Source organism: Dryobates pubescens, chromosome 9, assembly GCF_014839835.1.
Source record: "Dryobates pubescens isolate bDryPub1 chromosome 9, bDryPub1.pri, whole genome shotgun sequence".
In the NCBI taxonomy this organism is placed as follows: Eukaryota; Metazoa; Chordata; class Aves; order Piciformes; family Picidae; genus Dryobates; species Dryobates pubescens.
In genome coordinates this window covers 21530102-21549674 of record NC_071620.1, presented here as the reverse complement: position 1 = coordinate 21549674, position 19573 = coordinate 21530102, and the positions used below count along the sequence as shown (strand labels likewise).

Genomic DNA, 19573 nt, shown 5'->3' with positions numbered 1-19573 from the left:
AGGGTAAAGCAAATTTAGGTACTCAGAAGCAATATGCAAAACAGTTCATCTCCCTGACTATCCCTGTGCTCCCCCATGCACCACACTGGCTGTACAGTGAGTCTGGGAGCTGTGTCCTCCCCTTTCTACCACAGACCAGGGATGCTTCATTGCTCTTAAGTGGTAGCTTTCTTCTGCTGGGTAACACCTGCTGTCTTCAGCTGGCACAGGCTTGGTCCCCTGTAGTAAGAGTTCATAAGATTCTCTTTTGGTCAGATAGGCTTATAGTTCCCCCTCTAACTGCAATTCACATCATTTGTATGTAACTGATCACCTTAAGTGTGTAGCTGTGCTTTATTCATATTTATGCATTTGTTAAGCCCTTTGCTGTGGCTAGGAATCCCTGCAGATTGTTGTATGTCTGAGACTATGCTTTTCTTGAATAAGTGTTGCTGTTTGGCTAAGAGCAAAAGCTGCAATATTTGTGCCTATAGCATTTGTGGGGGAACACAACTTCATAGATGCCCAACTTGGCACATAAGCATGTGTATCCAGCAGGTATACTTGTGTGGGCCAGGAATGTTTTTATGTGCAGTAGTGGTTTTCCTTGACTGTTGTGTATTGTTACTTGAGGTTAGTTTGCTTAAAAAAAAAAAAGTCTTGCTAAATGCCATTTTGCTACATCCTCATACTTTTATGTTCACATGAAAAAGAAATCTGGTGGAAGCAGAACAGACACACACACTGAGGATGAGAAGCTCTGTTCTTGCTATCGTTTGTCAGCAAACCTTTCTGTCCAATTTGAAAATCTTCCCAGCTTACTTCTCAAAACAGAAAACTGTCAATAAAGTCTGTTAGCAGCAAGACTGCAGCACTTCCTTTAGCTTTTCCAACACACAGGCAGTCAGTAAAATATGAAGAGCACTTCGTACAGAGGAAGCATGGATTACAGATACATATGGAATTTGAGTGGCTTTGAATGGCTTTTCTTGATAATGCTTCTTCACTCACCTTTAAAACTTAGTTTTACTGGTAACTCAGATGGTGAACATCAAGCAGCCAAGTAGTTAACAGTGCTTTGAAAAAAAACAACTTGAATCCAGTAACATACCAGCAAGTAGCATAACAGACAATGAACATGAACTAGATCAGCCCCTTGGCTTGGTTTACTGCTGTAACACAAGTTCAGAAAGATGCATACAAAGCACCTAGCCTCAAGTGTGTAAGTAGATTTTCAGGGGCATTACCTGAATCCATCTTTAACCTGTCCATCTTTACTGGTACATTAGAGAATTCCCACTGGAAATTCATGAGAGTTTACTGGGAGGCTACACCATGAGCAACAACCACCTTTTGTACCTACAGAGGACATACTTTATTGTATGTTTTGTTCATTTCTTTGCATTCCCTGAAGCTTGATCTCATTGCACCCACTGGAAAACCACATTGGTGTGTTTTGCAATGCAGCAAGCAGAGCTCCCTGCTCCTTGCAGCTGATGCCAAGCTGTGCATGCCATCAGGTGCTGGTGCTGGCAATGGGCACCTCCCCACAGAGTGCCTGGCAGTAGGAGGATATGGCAGTCATGGGCAGTGACATGGGTGGAGCTTCTTACACCAGTTGTCCCATGGGAGATAGCTTATCTGGGGATGCCTGTGTTTCTGGAATAATATATGTTTGATTGAAAGCCAAATTTAGAGTAGGGAAGAAATTGGCTGCCAAGGGCTGATTGGTGCTTGGAGTCAAAGGAGGGGCAGCCTGTGCCTCACAGTGGGGATCTCCTTATCCATTAGCACCAGTCTGCTCTACTGACAGGTGTGCCTCAGTGGTTCCTGCTCCCACTCTTCTTTCTGTTATTTTTGCTTCCCTTTGAAAAGCCAGCTGTGTACCTCTCATTAACAAGCCTTCATATTTATCTGTTGCCCCCTCTTTGCCATGTTGCAGCCTGTGGTAAAGACTTCAGCTCTCTCAAGCAAAATGATAAGGTGCACTGTGTCTCTGGACTGTCTTGACAGCCTTGGACATTCCCCTTCTGCTGTGCTAGTGGCCTCTATATCCAGTGATACCGTGAATACTAAGTCCTTCTTTAATAGAAATTTCCCTTCATCCATAGCAACTTAGTCATATTGTAGCCTCCAGCCTCTTAGGCAATTCTAAGCTGCCTGTAACTTTCATCATTTTACACATGCAGACACCACAAGTGTTCTATTAACTGGGCAATGAAGTTCTATATGAAGAAAAGAAAGGGCAAACCAGTCATTTTTAAGAGCACTTGAATGCATCCATATTTTTCTATGGCTAAAAAAATAGTTTGAATTAGTCCCACCTACATTTTACCTTCTGGATTTTACTTGAGAAAGGCTAAGGCCTTTGCATAACTAATTGTGGTTGCTCTGCCTAGACACTTTGTTGGCCTTTTTTATACCTATGTGATTCTTCATGTCACCTCAGAAGTTCATGCTATTAATTGAAACATAATTTATGTTAAAGAAATGGTCTTTGTCATTGCCAAGCCTGGAGAGTGTATGCAGACTCCTTAAATATTCTGTGGTCAAACAACTTGCTTGTGTGCCTTAGATGTCTGAGAGTGGCACTCTCCACCTGTAGTGCTCTTAAGTGATGAGAACATAGATGATGCCCCAGTAAATTACCATAGTGCAAAAATAAAAGGAGAAAGGTTTGGATTTTGGGTCATAGCCAAGTGCTAGAATTTGGTACACTGTAACAGCACAGAATAGGTGTTATGTTTTATATCACAAAGAACAGGTGGAATTGCTGGCAATATTCTGTTTTCTGGTTTTTTGCACTTATGTAAGCAAGAAGAGATCCTGCCTGCTTTCGCTGATGCATGCGGATGTGATCAGGTGATTTCTTTTGACTGGATAAGTTGGGGTTTTTTCATCTTATTCTGTTTTTTTAGCAACATTTTATAACTTGTGATAAAGCACGGTGTGAAACGTTTCCTCCTTCTCACCACAACAGTGCTAATCCACTGTTCCAATTAGACTAGTATTTTTGTAGCTTCATCTGGCTGCTGCTTGAACAGTTATGGTGCCTTTGAGGAAAACTCTTGTTGGACTTTCAGGCTACCATTTAAACATTAACTAACATTACTGAAATACTTCTGATTTGTCTTGGAATAACAAATGAACCACTCAGACCAAAAGAAAAAATCTCGTGCACCTAAATCATTTGAAGCAGCTTGATGATAGGTCTTTTCTCTCCTGTTAGCTGAAAAGCATGAGCAAGTGAGAGTGGACAGTGACTGAGGTATGATGTCTGTTTTTTGATGTTGATTGCTGCTGGGCATGATGCAGATGGTATCGAGTAAGGGATGGAGAATGTCATGGATTGAGTTGAACCTGCTGCTTTTATTCATACCATGCTGCAGTCATGCCAGCTGCAAAAATGAAAGTGCTAACTGGTGCAAAGTATTATGGGGCTTGAAGTTCAGATTGCAACATGGAAGGCTTCCTGTTCCAGTTGCTGCTTCTGGGTTCTGGATTCTTGGGTGCTGGCTCTTCTCTGCAGGCCTGGTGTTGGAACAAGTGGGAGCTGAGTATCTGCTGGTTTTGGTTTTCTGTTTTATGCTGGGTTTTTCCAGTATTTCAATGTGCTGCTTCTGCAAATAGGCTAAGCTAAGGCAATTATGCATTGTATTATTAGATTAATTAGATTACTAGCTAAGGTAATTATGCATTGTGATTATGATATGTTATAGTAAACTCTTATCTCTTTATCTCAACCCTGGGTTGTGTGTCGGGGGAGCAGGCAGGTTAGCCCTTGCACTAAACCATTACACATTGCATGGACATGAAATCAATTATTTTTGTTGCTTTCAAAGACAGGCTAAAGGATAGCTTCTTAAAGGCAAGTGTGTGCCATGAGATACAGTTAAGTACCTACTGGGATAAAAGTTCTGAAGATTCTGAAATCCCATTAAAAATCAAAGAGTTAGGAAATTCAATTCTTAAAATTCCCCAGAAGCTTTGGTGTGGTTTGTTTTTCTCTCCTACTTTCTAAACTCATTTGATAATGAGGTCTTACAATTTTTGATTCTGTGAAAATACCACTGGAGAAGAATATGACTTGGGAGGTGAATGCTCCCTTCCAAATGGGATTTTGGCCCCAGCACTTTAAACTCTCTTACAAAACTGAAAGGATTTTGCATCTGGGAGGGAGTCACATAGCTTAAAGAGAAGGTACATTGGCAATGGATTGAAAACAGTATCATATTTATTCACTTCCTTTTTTTCCAGTTGCCTATTTCTCTGTCTTTAAAAGCCACCCTCCATGTCCTGTTTCCCAGGAGGTCCATTTGTTTTTTCCATTCTCCTCTCTACCAACTCTTTCATTCATTGCAAAATGCCTCCCTTCTCTCTCCTCATTGCTCAACTCTTTTCAGGGAAGCATGACTGTTACCTTGCCCTCCATCCTGCCTTCCCGACTGCCCCAGACTGAGTCTTGTGCTGAGCCAGCTACACTGTACTTGAGTGATAAATCATTATCTTCACCCCTCTCCCCTTTGACACGACAGTTGTTTTTTTTCTTCCACTGCACCTCCCCTTCCCCCCCACCCCGGCTTGCATAGCACACCTTTAACCATAGAATACAGAACAGCTTTTGTGTTACAAACTTCAAATGCTCTTCAAAAAATCCCAAGTGAAGCTCCTAATAAACATCAAAGAGTACAAGGGGACCCACCAAGTGCTCTGCTCTTGGGTAACTTTTCCACACTCCATGTGGGTAAAAAGGAGTGGTGTAAAGCTGTCAGTTCAGTGACACTGGTGCACTCCACACTCCTTGCACAAAATATACCTCTGTTTTGGATTAAACTCTCATGAAGTGCACTAATGTGTACAAAGATAATAAAATACATAGCCTTTTAAGGTGATCTTCAACTAAATTGGAAGAAAATTAATTAATGAGTAATATCTTACTGGTGTTAGAAGAGAAAATGAGAAATCATTACCATGAATTACGTAGAGCTGAATAATATCTGCATGTATGTGTAACAGACATGAATGTGCACAGAAATTATTTGTGTAAAATCTATATACTGTTTGAGAAACATGTACAAATGTTGAATATGTTCTTTATCAGTGCATATGAAAAGTCACATTTCCAGCTATTTGTCACATCATCACTGCTCCGCAAGTGATTTTCCCCACTATAACAAGAGGGACAGGAACCTCTCTTGCAAAAATACAGAAAACACTGTCAATTTTTATTTTCAGTCTAAGTCTCCAGAAAAAATAGCATATAGCCTACCTTCCCATTTCTCATTCAGATTTTAGAAAAATCATCAGTGTTTCTACTGAAGTGATTTCTCTCTCCCACTGGGTCTTCTACATCAGCAAAGATTTTTTTTTTTCACTAGTTTTCATTTGGAAAATAAGTTTGCAAAAAGGTTTAAGTTTTCAACATGAAGAAGTTTTGTTTGTAAATTATACCTATAAAATCTCTGTGAAGACCCAAACAAAAAAGCTCTCACTGGCAAAGTGAGCTTCATACCTAAATTGACCCCCTGCCATGAACTGTGCTGCCAAATGGATGCGCTTTTAAAGGTATCCTGGATGCTTGGCATCATATACAACAGGACATGCATTGAGCAGCATAGTACAGCAGACCAAGGGCTTAGCTGTGGAAAACTTTAGTGACGATTGACTGGATCAATATCTCTCTCATTATTTATGTCAAGTAATAAGCTCCATCATTACTTGTATCAATGTGCTCCATGGCATGTTAATTTATACATGGCTACACATAATAGTGTAGGGTGTAGTGCTTGGTATAGCGTGATTGTGCAGCTTGCATTTGGGGCCAGTGGTTCCTTGGGGAGCAGGAAGAGACTGTATCAGGTGCTGTGCTGCCATTGAACCTTTCAAGACATTTTTGGCAGAAGTTGCTCTTGACTTCAGAAATAGTTAATTTGCAAGAATATGAAATATGCATTTAGAATATATGATAAAACTTGTTGAATGGTCATTGTTACAAACGGGAATTCTTCTGGGCAGGTGAGGATTCACCTGCCAACTGTCCTGCTGCTGTTCCTGCTTCATTCTAAACTATATTGCTTCTGTGGTGATAGTTGTGTCTTTCTTCTATGTATTTCTCTTACAGCAATAATGCCACCTTTTTTTTACATTTACTGCTAGCAGTACCACAAACCAGCATCCTGTTTGCTTTCTTTATTGCAGCTGCATATGGGGCAGAAGGCTTTAGGGACTTTCATGCAATAATTCCCAAATCTTTTTCCCGTAAGTATATGCAAATTCAGCTCACTGCAGAGCATCTCCATCTAGTTCCTACTTTTATGATTTTTGTTTGTGTCATTTTGCTTCTCAGTAATGTACATTTGTCTGCATATGCTACCAAAGGGCTTAAGTAGTCTGATCTTTTTGTGTCATTCAGTTGTATTTTGTTTTAACTTAACTTAAAGCCTACTTTAAAAGCCACCTTCTCTCAACCTCTGGCAGCCAAGGAGCCTGTAATTGTTTTGTATTAATATATTTACATTCAAATTATTATTCTTACAATATGGGGGGGGGGGGGGGGAAGGTGTATGAACTATGGCAAATCTGGGTTTTGTTCAAGCCTGATAGCTCTGTTGCTTCTGTTTGCCATGGTGAAAACAACATTACAGGACTGTAATCCATTAAATTTGCAGAATAGTGCAAATCACTTCTGTTTAGCCATTCATACAAATTCTGTAAATCACTGTTTGGTCATTGATTTTTAAAAGTTTTGTCAATATTTCTAAATTGTTCCTCTGTTAGGGCATACATTTGGGGGGGGGGGGGGGGGGGGGAAATGCGATTTGCAAAGTGTACTCATTCTGCCTTGCATATGATTTCTATTAAAAATGCAATATTTGAAAAATCACTGGTAGACTTTATAAAAGGTGCCCAGAAATGTGAGCACCTTAATGAACAACAGAATTCTTGTCAGTAACATCCATGCAATCCTCCAGGGACTCCTGGGAGGTTGAAGGATGTAGCAGAGAAGAGTTTGTGAAACTTTTCTATTTCAAATGAATGTCAAGGTCATTCGTCTCTTGACATAATTATTGCTCATAGCTTATGTCATTGCTAGACCACCACTTATAAATTCTAGAGATCTTTTCCTTTTACTCAGATTACTAATGCTGCTATCCTGCTGCTATCCTGCTGCTACCACTCTTAGAATTTTCTCTAATGCTAGTTCTTGCTCTTAAGTTCTTCCTTCCATCCTTCTCCACCCTGATTTCTTTATCAGTGTTTGGACTTTTTGCTTTCCCATTGTCCTTGCTTACCGCATAGAACCACAAACCAAGTGTTTGAATTCAGTACAAACCCTCTGGGATCTTCCTGCCAAGTGGAGAATGGTACATTTTCAGTTAATTTTCACCCATTGTCTTTGATGAGTTATTTATTTTTGCAATTGTTTTGGACAAATCCACGAAGTGGCTTCATTCCAGGTAGCCTGAATTGTCAAAATTGACATTACACATGCAAATACCTCAAAGTGACCTAGAAACAGACTTGTAACATTGTTTGGGTTCCCAGCTCCCTGGATGCCTCGTATTTGTCTTACTGATATTCACTGTTCATTGCTCCATGTGTTATAAACTCATCGCACTGCCCATAGAAATGTAGTTGTGTTTGCACCTTTTGTTATTTAGTTGTATTGTACACGATGTTTAGAACTTACCTCCTTTCATGTGATTGTTTCTTTGCCACCATATTTATTCTGCAACGAAACTGAGTGGCATCCTGTATTGTTTTTTTCAGCTGGTAATATTAAAATAGAGACTCAGAGTGATGAAGAGAATGGGCGTGCCTGTGAAATGAATGGGGAAGAATGTGCAGAGGATTTACGAATGCTTGATACCTCGGGAGAGAAAATGAATGGCTCACACAATGGCCCAGGCAGCAAGGCTATGTCAGGAGTTGGAGGCATTCGACTTCCTAACGGAAAGCTAAAATGTGATATCTGTGGGATAATTTGCATCGGTCCCAATGTGCTCATGGTTCACAAACGAAGCCACACTGGTAAGGCCTGCCATAGTTTTTTCCTTTAGTTGGCAAGAATTGGCCACGTATTAGGAAAAGGTTTATTTTCTGTATCATGCACGTGTTCCCTCTTGTAAAATAATGCAGCAACAGTATGCATTTATGACGTGGTTATTCTCTTACACTGTTTTGGACAGCACAGGAATTGAGATATCTTCCTGATGGAAGTCTACCTGTTGGGCTAGAAATTGTCTATGTTGCTTGGTTTAAAATTAAATGAGACATTCAAATTAAAATAAAAGGTGAAGACAGCTTGTTCAACTTTGAAGAAATTTCTAAGAATTGCTAATTCCAAAATTGACCCAGTCCTAATGTTTCCAGTAATGACCAATGACTCGCAAAATAAATGTGAAGAGAGCTTTATAAGCAGTCTCGGTAAAAAGGTGTTAATTTTGTATCGAACGATTTATGAAGTAAAAGCCACACATTGTCATTGGTCCAATCTGGATTAAAGGGTTTTCCACTAAAAGAACACTAAAAGGGACACTAAAAGAAACAAAAGGATGTTGTACTCCATAGAATGGCTTTTCATTATACAGTTCCATGAGTCTTGACTCAATTTTCTAATGCTAAATAGTCTCAAATAGTGCAAAAAAAAAAAATGAAGAGGTGGAAACAAATGAAGAAATAAAGATCAGGGTGAGTCTCATTTTACCTGATATAAGCTGTGCAAAAATTACGCTTCCAGTCTAAACTCTAAGGTCACCTGTAGTCAAAGAAGAACCAAACTGTACTGTTGTGCTACACAAGTTAAATATCTCAATTTCTGCATGAATATTCAAATGAGTAGGAATAAAAGAAAATATTTTTTTAAGGTAAGAACATGTCCAATGGTTAGATTGCACTGAAAGAGATACACTAATGAATATATAGATACTTTCTTCCTCCACACACCCTCAGTCATGCTTAAATGACATCCCCAGAATAACCAAGGAGTGAGATTAACAAAGTATCTTCAAAGTTTAATGGAGAGGCTCCATGAAAATATCCCACGTGTTGTCCATTCCCCCAGTGCTAATGTCTGTCCTCCCTGTGGCTACCCAAGCTCTGGAAGGGTGTGATCTGTTAGTGTAAGAGGGGCTAGCTGCATACAGAATCAGTTGTGGTGATAGCAATGTTGTTACATTGCCTACTTCAAAGTACTCTCTATTCAGTACACTAAATCCTTCTGTCAGGAAAGAGCAGACAGTGATCTTTATTGGAAAAGCCACAACTTGTTCTCAAAAGAGAGGCTCAGCCCACTTCCTAGACACAGTAAAGTGTTTGCTGGGCAAGTGTTTCCTTTTTTCAAAAAAAAAAAAAGAATGTTAATGTGTGGTGGGTTGAAATTCCACCCCCACCCCCCACCAACATTAATTGCGCCAGACTAGCTCAGCTGGAAGCAAATGAAAGGTGTATTTAGAGGCAAAACTGAAATCTACATGTGATACTGTGAATATGTACAAATATACAGTATTTACAATACTTACAGATATTTACAATTAACAAACAACACGAGAAGCCCCCGGTCAAGAAGACCAGGGAAGCTGTCTCTCTGCCCCCCAACTCCCTGTCCAAAAGGGAGAAAGGAGCAGAGACAAAGTAGATGTTAGACGTCACCAAAACAATGCAGCTGAGGTCAAGAAGAAGCAGGGTTAGTATCCACTCCAGAGCAACGAAGCAAGAAGAGAAGCCCCCAGAATGTTTTGGTACAAGCAGTCTTATATCAGGTATCTCTCCAATGAAACTGTTTAGAATTATCTTTGGTTTTCTTTTTCACACCCAATAGTGATTTATTTACATTTTTCCACTTTGCTGCTCAAAATCTGTAACAAAATTTTAAAGGCATAGCCTAAAACTACCACATAATGTGATCCTTTAAAATGTTGATAAAATATATATGGAAATTTACTTGGACATGAGGCTTTTTAAATGGACCCATGGGCTTGAAGAGGATGATGTAGTAGTTGAAATAGAATGTTGCAGCTTAAAATGGATTCAAATGTGGAAGTCTTCATACTTCTTTAAGGACACTACTGTTTTGTTAAAAATAGGCAGTTGCTGCTTTAGAGGAACTGTTTTGGGTTCCTGAGAGTCAGAGGCATTGTTTGCATTGGAGTTGAATGACTGGGGTGGGGTGCACACCTGATTTTATGGAGGCAGTGAGCAGAGCTGGCTTGGTTTCTAGTGTACTGGTTGGTACCTGGCAGACTGAGTCTCCACTGAATGAGCTGCGCTGCCACAGCAGCATCCCTAGGATGCACCTCAGTGGTTTCCCTGGCACAAACCTCCAGTTGCCCAAACTTCCTGTCTGGAACTCATGTCCCTACCACTGGTGCTCAGGGTGCTATCAAGCAAGGGTGGTCACTGTGAGACTTCTCCACCATTTGCAGAGCTCTCCTCTAGCCAATGAGACCCTCTTTTTAATCAAGGAACAAACCTACAGTGGAAGCACACCACAAGGTGCACTCCCCTCAGCAGGACACCCTTCTTTTACACTTAGTAAAACTAAAGGGCATGAAGTTGCACCCTTGAGTCCTTCCATGGGAAGAAAACTGCTTTTCCTCATAACTCTCCCTCAGCTCATCTCCTAAACAGCCTCTTTGGGTGAACTCTGACAGTTTTTCAGGGGCTGGCAAGATAGTGGAGGCTTGGAGCTGGTAGTTTAAATTGAAGGGATGACAGGAAAACAGTGGTGACTGCTTTTCCTTTCAACTGCACTGTGGAAATTAAAGTAGCAATGGGATATACTATTACAGACATTTAACTCACTACTCCGAAGTGCATTTCAGTATATGCCTAGTGAGGGAATAAGCTCACAATAGAATTACTTTGCTGCTAATTCATGTAAAACCTGCATATGCATTGAAGTTTCCTTAAATAAATATTTGATAAACTAACAAAACTCTAGCATACTGAAATGCCAAAATAAAATGACTGCCTGACCTGATAAAAGGCATAATTACTTTTAATGAATACACCTGCCAAGTGCAGATATGCAAAGCAAAACCTGATATTTCTGCCCCCACCTGTCTGCAAGCAGCTTTACTGCACTGACCGCTTCCTAGGTCTTACCTGCTACTCCTGTCTGCAGAGTGAATCCCACTCACAGACACCTGGCTCTCTTCACTCTCCCTCCACTGAATTTCTCCAGCTTGCTGCTGTCTTGCTTATTGTTTAGGAAAATGCAGCTCTAGAAAGGAGCGAGCACCCCTCTTTGCTCCCTGGCACTGAAACCTCAGGGTTTCCGGCTCCGCTCGCTCAATGTGCACATATGTGTGTGTGCACAGGTATATATACGTATTCCTTCTTTATATGTACATTGCTTTTACTGAAGTCACCAGTTCTTTCACTTATGGCTTGTTAGTTGGGTCTGAATGTCTCAAATGTATTTAGAAAACTAGTGCCCACTGAATAATGAGAATTTAACAAAAAGAAAAAAAGAAAAAGATGAGTCTTATGCCTGTTTCTCAGTATTCGGTGATTTTGTTGTTACATTGTTTAAGAAATGAGAAATAATTCGCTTAAGATCACAGGATCACAGGATGTTAGGGGTTGGAAGGGACCTCTGGAGATCATAGAGTCGAACCCCCTTGCCAGAGCACGGCCATAGAATCTAGTGCACATCACACAGGAATGCATCCAGATGGGTCTAGAAAGTCTCCAGAGAAGGAGACTCCACAACCTCTCTAGGGAGCCTGTTCCAGTGCTCCGTGACACTTACAGTAAAAGAAGTTCTTCCTCATGTTGAGGTGGAACTTCCTTTGCCATAATTTACATTCATTGCCTCTTGACCTATCACAGGGCACAAGTAAGAAGAAGCTGTCCCTTCCTTCTTGGCACCTAGCCCTCATATATTTATAAACATTTATTAAATCCCCTCTCAGTCTTCTCTTCTCCCAAATAAAAAGCCCCAGGGCTCTCATCCTTTCCTCATAAGGCATGTGTTCCAGTCCCTTGATCTAATCATCCTTGAAGCTCTCCATTGGACTCTCTCAAGTAGGTTGCTGTCCTCTTGAACTGGGGAGCCCCAAACTAGATGCAATATTCCAGGTGAGGTCTCACTAGAGCAGAGTAGAGGAGGAGGAAAATGTCCCTTGATCTGCTGGACACACTGTTCTTAATGCACCCCAGGATACCATTGGCCCTCTTGGCCACAGGGACATGTTGCTGTCCACAGATAACTTGTTGTCCACCAGGATTCCTAGGTCCTTCTCCATGGGGCTGCTCTCCAGCAGATCACCTCCCAACCTTTACTGGGGCAGTTTATTATTCCTTCCCAGGTGCAGGACTCTGCATTTGTCCTTGTTGAACCTCATTAGGTTCCTCTCAGCCCAACTCTCAGTCTGTCCAAGTCTCGTTGAATGGCCACACAGCCTTCAGGTGTATCAGCCAAGCCTCCCACTTTGGTATCATCAGCAAACTTGCTGAGCCAGACACACTGTCCCCTCATCAATGTCACTGATAAAGATGTGGAACAGGACTGGACCCAGCACTGGTCCCTGGGGCACTCCACTAGTCTCAGTTCTCCAGCTCGACTTGGCACCTTTGGCCACCACTCTTTCTACTCTATTGTGTAACCAGTTCCTAATCCATCTCACTGTCTGTTCTTCTGTCCCACACTTCCTGAGCTTGCTCACAGGGATGTTATGTGAGACAGTGTTGAAAGCCTTCCAAGGCCAAGGTAGACTACATCCACTGGTCTCCCTGCATCTACCCATTCAGTTACAACATCACAGAACGCTATCAGATTAGTCAAGAATTATTTCCTCTTGGTAAATCCATGCTGACTGCTCCCGATAACCTTCTCTTCCAAGTGTCTAGAGATGACCTCCTGAGTGAGCCGCTCCATCATTTTTCCAGGGATGGAGGTGAGGGGGACTGGTCTGTAGTTTCCTGGAATCTCCTTCTTGCCCTTTTTGAAGACTGGAGTGACATTGGCTTTCCTCCAGTCCTCAGCCACCTCCCCTGTTTGCCACATTTTTTCAGAAATGGTAGAGAGTGGTAGAGCAACAACACCAGCCAGCTCTCTCAACACTCTTGGGTGCATCTCATCAGGGCCCATGGACATGTGAACATTCAATTTGTGTAACTGATCCCTGACCCAGTCTTCATTGTCTAGTGGAGAGTCTTCTGTCCTCCTGGCTTTCTCTCCTTCACCTAGAGACAGGAGTTCACAGGGGCTGGTCTTAGGAGTAAAGACTGAAGCAAAGAAGGTATTCAGCAACTCTGCCTTCTTTGCATCCTCAGTTATCAGGGCTGCCTCCTCATTCAGCAGTGGGCCCACACCTTCCCTGTTCTTCCATTTTCTACTTGATATATTTGAAGAAGCCTGTATTGTTCTCTTTTACTTCCTTTGCCAGTTTTAATTCCAAGAGGGCTTTGGCCTTCCTTGTTGCCTTCCTACCTGCCCTGACAGCTACTCTATAGTTCTCCCAAGTGACAAGTCCTTTCTTCCATGAACTGTAAATTTCTTTCTTCCATGAGATCTCCTTCAGAAGCCCCTGGCTCATCTGTGCAGGTCTCCTAGCATGCCTACCTGATTTTTTACTCAAGGGAACACACCTATCTTGGGCTCAAAGGAAGTGGCATTTAAAAATTGGTCAACTTTCTTGGGCTTCTCTACCCTCCAGAGTCCTAGTCCATGGGATTCCTGCAAATATATCTTTGAAGAATACAAAGTCAGCCCTGCAGAAGTCCAGGGTTGTAATCCTACTTATTGCCCTGCTTCTACCTTGTATAATACTGAACTCCACCATGTCATGATCACTGTTGCCAAGGCTGTTCCCTACCTTAATGAGCCCAACCAGTCCTTATTTCTTAGTTAATACCAGTGAGCTTCCTCTACTACCTGCATCAAGAAGTTACTGACACACTGCAAGAGCCTTTTGGACTGGCTGTGCCTGGCTATGTGGGTTTGCCAGCAAATGTCAAGGTGATTAAAGTCACCCATGAACACTAAGGAGTGTGTTCTAGGGGCTATGTCCAGTTGACTGTAGGAGGCCTCATCAGCATCTTCTTCTTGGTTTGGTGGTCTATAGTAGAGACCCACAATAGTTTCACCCCCCTTGCCATGTTCCTTAATTCTTACCCACAAGCTTTCAACCTGTTCTACCCCCGCCATGGATAGAACTCAATACATTTCAGTTGGTCTTGCACATGAAGAGCAACACCACCACCTCACCTTGATGATAAATATTCTTCATTGAATAAGTAGACCAGGGCCCATGCTCCTTAAAATCACTGCAGTGGTGATTAATTCAGTTCAGGGTCTCACTGAAAATTTTTTCTCCTGGGACCATACTTTCCACAGCTGCACACCATGTGGTGAAATTTGCCCAGGATAGATATGTACTGTTCAAAACTCTGAGGAAATCACACACAAAGCTGGCTGTTGAAACAAACATTATGTATTCTTTTATTTTCATGCTCTTCTTTCTTCATTATTGAGGGATAGTGCCACACTCAGTACTTTCATCTGCGACCATCTCCATCCTAGCAGGGCTGGGAGCTTTGCTGGGCTCACAAGGCAGGTGTTCCCCATCTGTCTTCTCCACCCAGTGCAATGTTTCACCCTGTAATTATGAGGTTAGAGATAGATTTCATTTTTACTTTGCCTTACATCTCATTCCTGGAGTACTTTTACAATCCTTGTTTTCTCCTTTTATGCTTATCAGGGTAAAAATAACATAAATGAATGCTAGGAAAGCTGTTAAGTAAGAATTTGTGTCCCCCATGACAGACTGACTTCATTAGTTTCAGTCCATTTCTGAAAAATACCTTCCATGCTGAGTAACTGCCCCAAAGATTAAGCGGTAAAGCAGACAGACTCTTAGCCCTGTTCTTTCTCCCCTAACTACTGCTCTGCAAGGCAAAATATGAAGTACATTGCAAAATCCTGTAAGGAGATAACTGGCATATTTTTTGGCCACCCCAGTTGAAGATACAGTTTAGATGAACACAGCTACGTAATGAACAAAGAAAGTCAGCTTGTTTGGCTTGACAGGGACTGTGCTGACCTGCTTGTAGATGTTTGACCAATGAAAATATTTCATTTTACTGTTAGCTGAATGCTGAAGCTGCCAGCCCCAATAGTAGAGTCTGAAGTTGAGACTGAGCTGCTTTCTAATTGATTTGCAGCTGTTCTTTTGCATTACTGAAGCAGGAAATGATCATGCTGCACATGCATGTACACGTATGGACATATAAGTTCATCCTCAATGTGCAAAATAATACATGATGATTAATTGAGAGAGAAGAAACAGATTTATTAACTTGTATTTATATATTTTTTAATATATTTTACCTTCAGCACTGAAATTTTATATTCAATATTACCGTTACATACAGAAAATAAAAAATAAGAGCAGGTCATCTCTGGGCAGTTTCTAAATATTGTTGGTGAAATATAATTGCTATACCAGAGCACATTTATGCCTAAGAGACAAAGAATTCAGCAAATGAGTTTCAAAGGCTTGTTTGACTTAGTCAAGTGTTATGGAGAAACAGGCATGCAGAAGTGGTTCCTGCTGATGCAGTGCTGTTATGTATCAATTTTCCTTTACTCCTATCCAGTAGAACTAGAAACATATTTTACTTCCCACTGAATTAAGAAAAGTCCTCATCTATCTTAAATTTAAAAAAGAATATCTAAGTAAATAAGGAATAGCTAAGTAAATAAAGGAATATATTGATTTTAACAGCAGTAAAAAAGCAAACCACCACACTAATTCTTGCTAGTTGATCTTCCTTGGTAACAGGCACCAGTTTAGACAAATCAAAGCTGTGTCTCTCTGATTTTTTTCCCTGTGCCCATCCAAAGTGTAGGCCAGCAGAGCCCATGTGTGTAGCTCCTCTGTTCATACTTTACCTAGAAAAGGGTTGGGACTTTGGTACAGGGCTTCCTTTGCACTGTCTTAACTTATGTGATTTTACTATCTCTGTCTCTTTCCTGATTTGGCTGCTTAGGGACAGACAGGTAATGGAGAAGAAATTGAAAGGGAAAATACAGGGAAAATGTAAATGAAAAGAAGTTATTATAACTGTTATAATGAAGTGCCTTTCATTTAAATATAAGAATGTAACGCTGAAATGAACTTGTGATCCTGAAATGCATTTTTAATGAGTTTCCTTTTTATTTTGCTGCTTCAGTGGCATATTTTAAAGACCCTTTGAAAAAAGCCACATTAAAAACCCCACCAAATGCCACAACATGCAAAATTGGATATTGGTTTATTCCAAAACTGCTGATCAGGAAGAGTGGCTCTTCAACACAAAATGTTGCAGTCACTTTATTTAAATGAGTTTGAATTTGCATTGTGATGTGCCATTCTGATTTAGAAAAAAAAAAATTAGATTTTCAGATCAAATTGACCCAGCCAGTGAAGCATTAAGAAACTGGCAGGTTTAGTCTGAAAGCCTCATGTTATATCAAACATGCAGCTGGTGGAAGTCACAGAGCAGCAGTGAGAAAACAACTTTCTCACTGAAATCTTTCTCTTGTTACCACCTAAGATTTTTTATTCTCATGTATTTTCTTTCTCTTCTCGCAGGAGAACGCCCTTTCCAGTGCAATCAGTGCGGAGCCTCCTTTACACAGAAGGGCAACCTTCTGCGCCACATAAAGTTGCACTCGGGTGAAAAGCCCTTCAAGTGTCACCTCTGTAACTATGCCTGCCGTCGCAGGGATGCCCTCACAGGACACCTGAGGACACACTCGGGTAAGTAGAGGTGTGGGAGCATCCAGGGATCCTCATCTCCACAACCGTTACAGAGACAGGGGCATTTTTGGCCACCAAGCCTGAGAGGTCTTACCTCCCTGGGGAGGTGAGTAGCCTCATGTTGGGCTTAACCAAGCTGTGAGCTGGGTGCACTGTTTTAGCAGCAAAGAAATGACTGAACACATCTCATGATCCTTCACCATAAGAACTGGGGTTTTTCCCATACTTCTTGGCTGATTAGAAGTTTCTGTATTAGGGTTTTGTCTTATAAGCCTCATGCGAGTAATCTATTTCATGGAACTACAAACATGAATTAAAACTGATGAGTATTTTAGCATTTGGATGGCATTTATCTGCCTATAGAGACAATATAAGCTCTAAACACAGTAGAGTTTAAGTAATGAAGTCTTAAAAACCTTGTTTGGTAGTCATTCTCAATCAAGGAGTGAATATCACCTGCAGCATTTAACAGCAGTTATTTGTTGCACCTCATTATTACACATACTTTGAGAGAGAAAGGGTGCAGAGAAGGGAGAGGGTTGGAGAGAAAAAGGTAATCAAGGAGGATTCAGCTAGAATTTTTCAGTGTTTTTTCTCAACAGTAGTATGGATATTTGAATAAATACTTTTGAATAGCTGCACTTTTCCATTACCATGAACCTCTTATTGTTTGACAGAAGCCATAGTCACATAGCTTCTGTGAAGCAAAACCAATTTATCATCTTGAAAGTGCCTTTAAAAGCAGAGGACTGTTTAATATAGATTCTGAAACTAAGATGAAAATGTAAAGTATTTGGATAAGAGACCTCCAAAATGCATTGCTGGAACTGACACTGGTAACTTTGCTTGCAAAAGTTGACTTGGACCTAAGTTCCTGGTAGCAAAGGGGGAGGTCTCAAAGTGAAATTTTTGTGTGGCACAAAAATTAGGAAATTCTTTTCTAGCACACACATTTAATAATAAGATCCCTAGTGTTGGTCCCAAATGCCCAAAATAATTTCCACTTCTTCTGTTTGATCCCCGATCAATTCAGGAAAGCACAACTTTAAAACACTATTTTGCTTCCCCTTCCCTTGTTATTAGTGATTAGTCAGGGCTGCACAATTTTGAACATAAGTTTTCATATATACATTAAATTATACCTAGACACTTTTGGCAGACTCTGAGGATTCTGTGCCTAAAGAGACAATACATGAACTATGGATTGTGATTAGTTCCTGCAATCAGCAAATTGCCATACACATTGACATACATTATGAAACAAGTTGGATATCTGAGTCTTATTTTCACCTGAAATGTGTTAATCAAATTCAAAAGTTAAGCCATGTAACCATCTAAAATTTTGAAATTACATAAAAGGTGAGAGTCTTGTAATACTAAAACAAAAGTGAGGTCCAGAAGTACATGAAACCATATTGTTACTGTGAAATTCCTGGAACTACCTGTATCTGGATTGGTGTAATGCAGACAAAAAAATTGTCATGCCATTTCTCTTGAATTTTCAGAAGTGGAAAACATATGAAACCTAACATCATTCTTAAAGGGTTGAGCTAGTTGATGGTTACATCAGAACTGACATCCAGCCATGGGCAGGTGTCTCTACCTACAACAGCAATTCCCTCATTAAGAAGCTCTGTGGGAGCTAGACACCAAAGGATTGACACTCAGACTTTTGAAGATATCTCAGTTTCTAACTGAACGGTGTGGGTGTGGTCAGTGGTAGAGAAAGGTTCTCCTCCCTCTCTACTCTGCCCTGGTGAGGCCACATCTGGACTATTGTGCCCAGTTCTGTGCCCCTCAGTTCAAGATGGACCTCAGGGAATTGCAAGAGCCACAAAAATGATTAAGGAAGTGGAACATCTTCCTTATGAGGAGAGACTGAGGGAGCTGGGGCTCTTTAGCTTGGAGAAGAGGAGCCTGAGAGGTGACCTCATTAATGTTTATAAATATATAAGTGGTGAGTCCCAAGAGGATGGAGCCAGGCTCTTCATGGTGATGCCCAATGACAGAACAAGGGTCATTGGGTGGAAGTTGAGGCATAGGAAGTTCCATGGAAACAGAAGGAAGAATTCTTTCACTGTGTGGGTGACAGAACACTGGAGCAGGCTGCCCAGGGGGGCTGTGGAGTCTCCCTCTCTGGAGATGGTCAAAACCCACCTGGATGAGTTCCTGTGTGACCTGGCATAGGTGATCCTGCTTTGGCAGGAGGGTTGGACTAGATGACCTATCATGGTCCCTTCCAGCCCCTAACGTTCTGTGATTCTGTGAAGGCTTTTTTACTGTTGTTCATACCATTATTACTAATGCTGCTGAATACTTCCTCTGTATCTCTTGATTAATTGTGTTTTCTCCAGTTGGCAAACCCCATAAGTGTGGATACTGTGGTCGCAGCTATAAGCAGCGCAGCTCTTTGGAAGAACATAAAGAACGCTGTCATAACTACCTGCAAACGATGAATATCTCGAGCAGCCTTTATTCAGGTAATAAATGTGTGGGGATTCATGCTGTCCTGTCACATACTCAGAAAGAGGAGTGCGAAAGGAACAGTAGTACCATTTGTGGCATGTTTTGAATTAAGGAGGCATGCATAGTAATGCTCTTGTGGATATATTCTTAATAAATTCTTAATATCAGTGTTCTAGGTTGGGCTGCACAAATCTTCTGCATTGCACATCTCCTACCCATCCTAGGCACAGCTTAAAGGTTGTACCAGACCATTGGAACCAACTCATTTAACAAGGATGAGCCATCTGTCTTTGATCTCCCTCTTTAAGCAATAGGACATGAAGCCATAACTTAGCCATAATTTAGATTGAGACAGTCCATTAAAAGGCTATTAATTT

General features: G+C 41.0%; 1 protein-coding gene across 3 annotated transcripts in view; it reads left to right on the top strand.

The window, feature by feature from the left end:
- Nucleotides 1-19573, top strand: part of IKZF1 (IKAROS family zinc finger 1) — a 57593-nt gene that overhangs the window by 26523 nt on the left and 11497 nt on the right. For 2 of the 3 annotated variants that reach the window (XM_054164085.1, XM_009906546.2), the window contains exons 3-5: nucleotides 7750-8010; nucleotides 16563-16730; nucleotides 19085-19210. In XM_054164085.1, coding sequence (XP_054020060.1) covers nucleotides 7750-8010; nucleotides 16563-16730; nucleotides 19085-19210 — 555 coding nt within the window. Of the gene's footprint in view, nucleotides 1-6177; nucleotides 6238-7749; nucleotides 8011-16562; nucleotides 16731-19084; nucleotides 19211-19573 lie in introns of all 3 variants that reach the window. The other variant, XM_054164084.1, reaches the window with a different exon arrangement.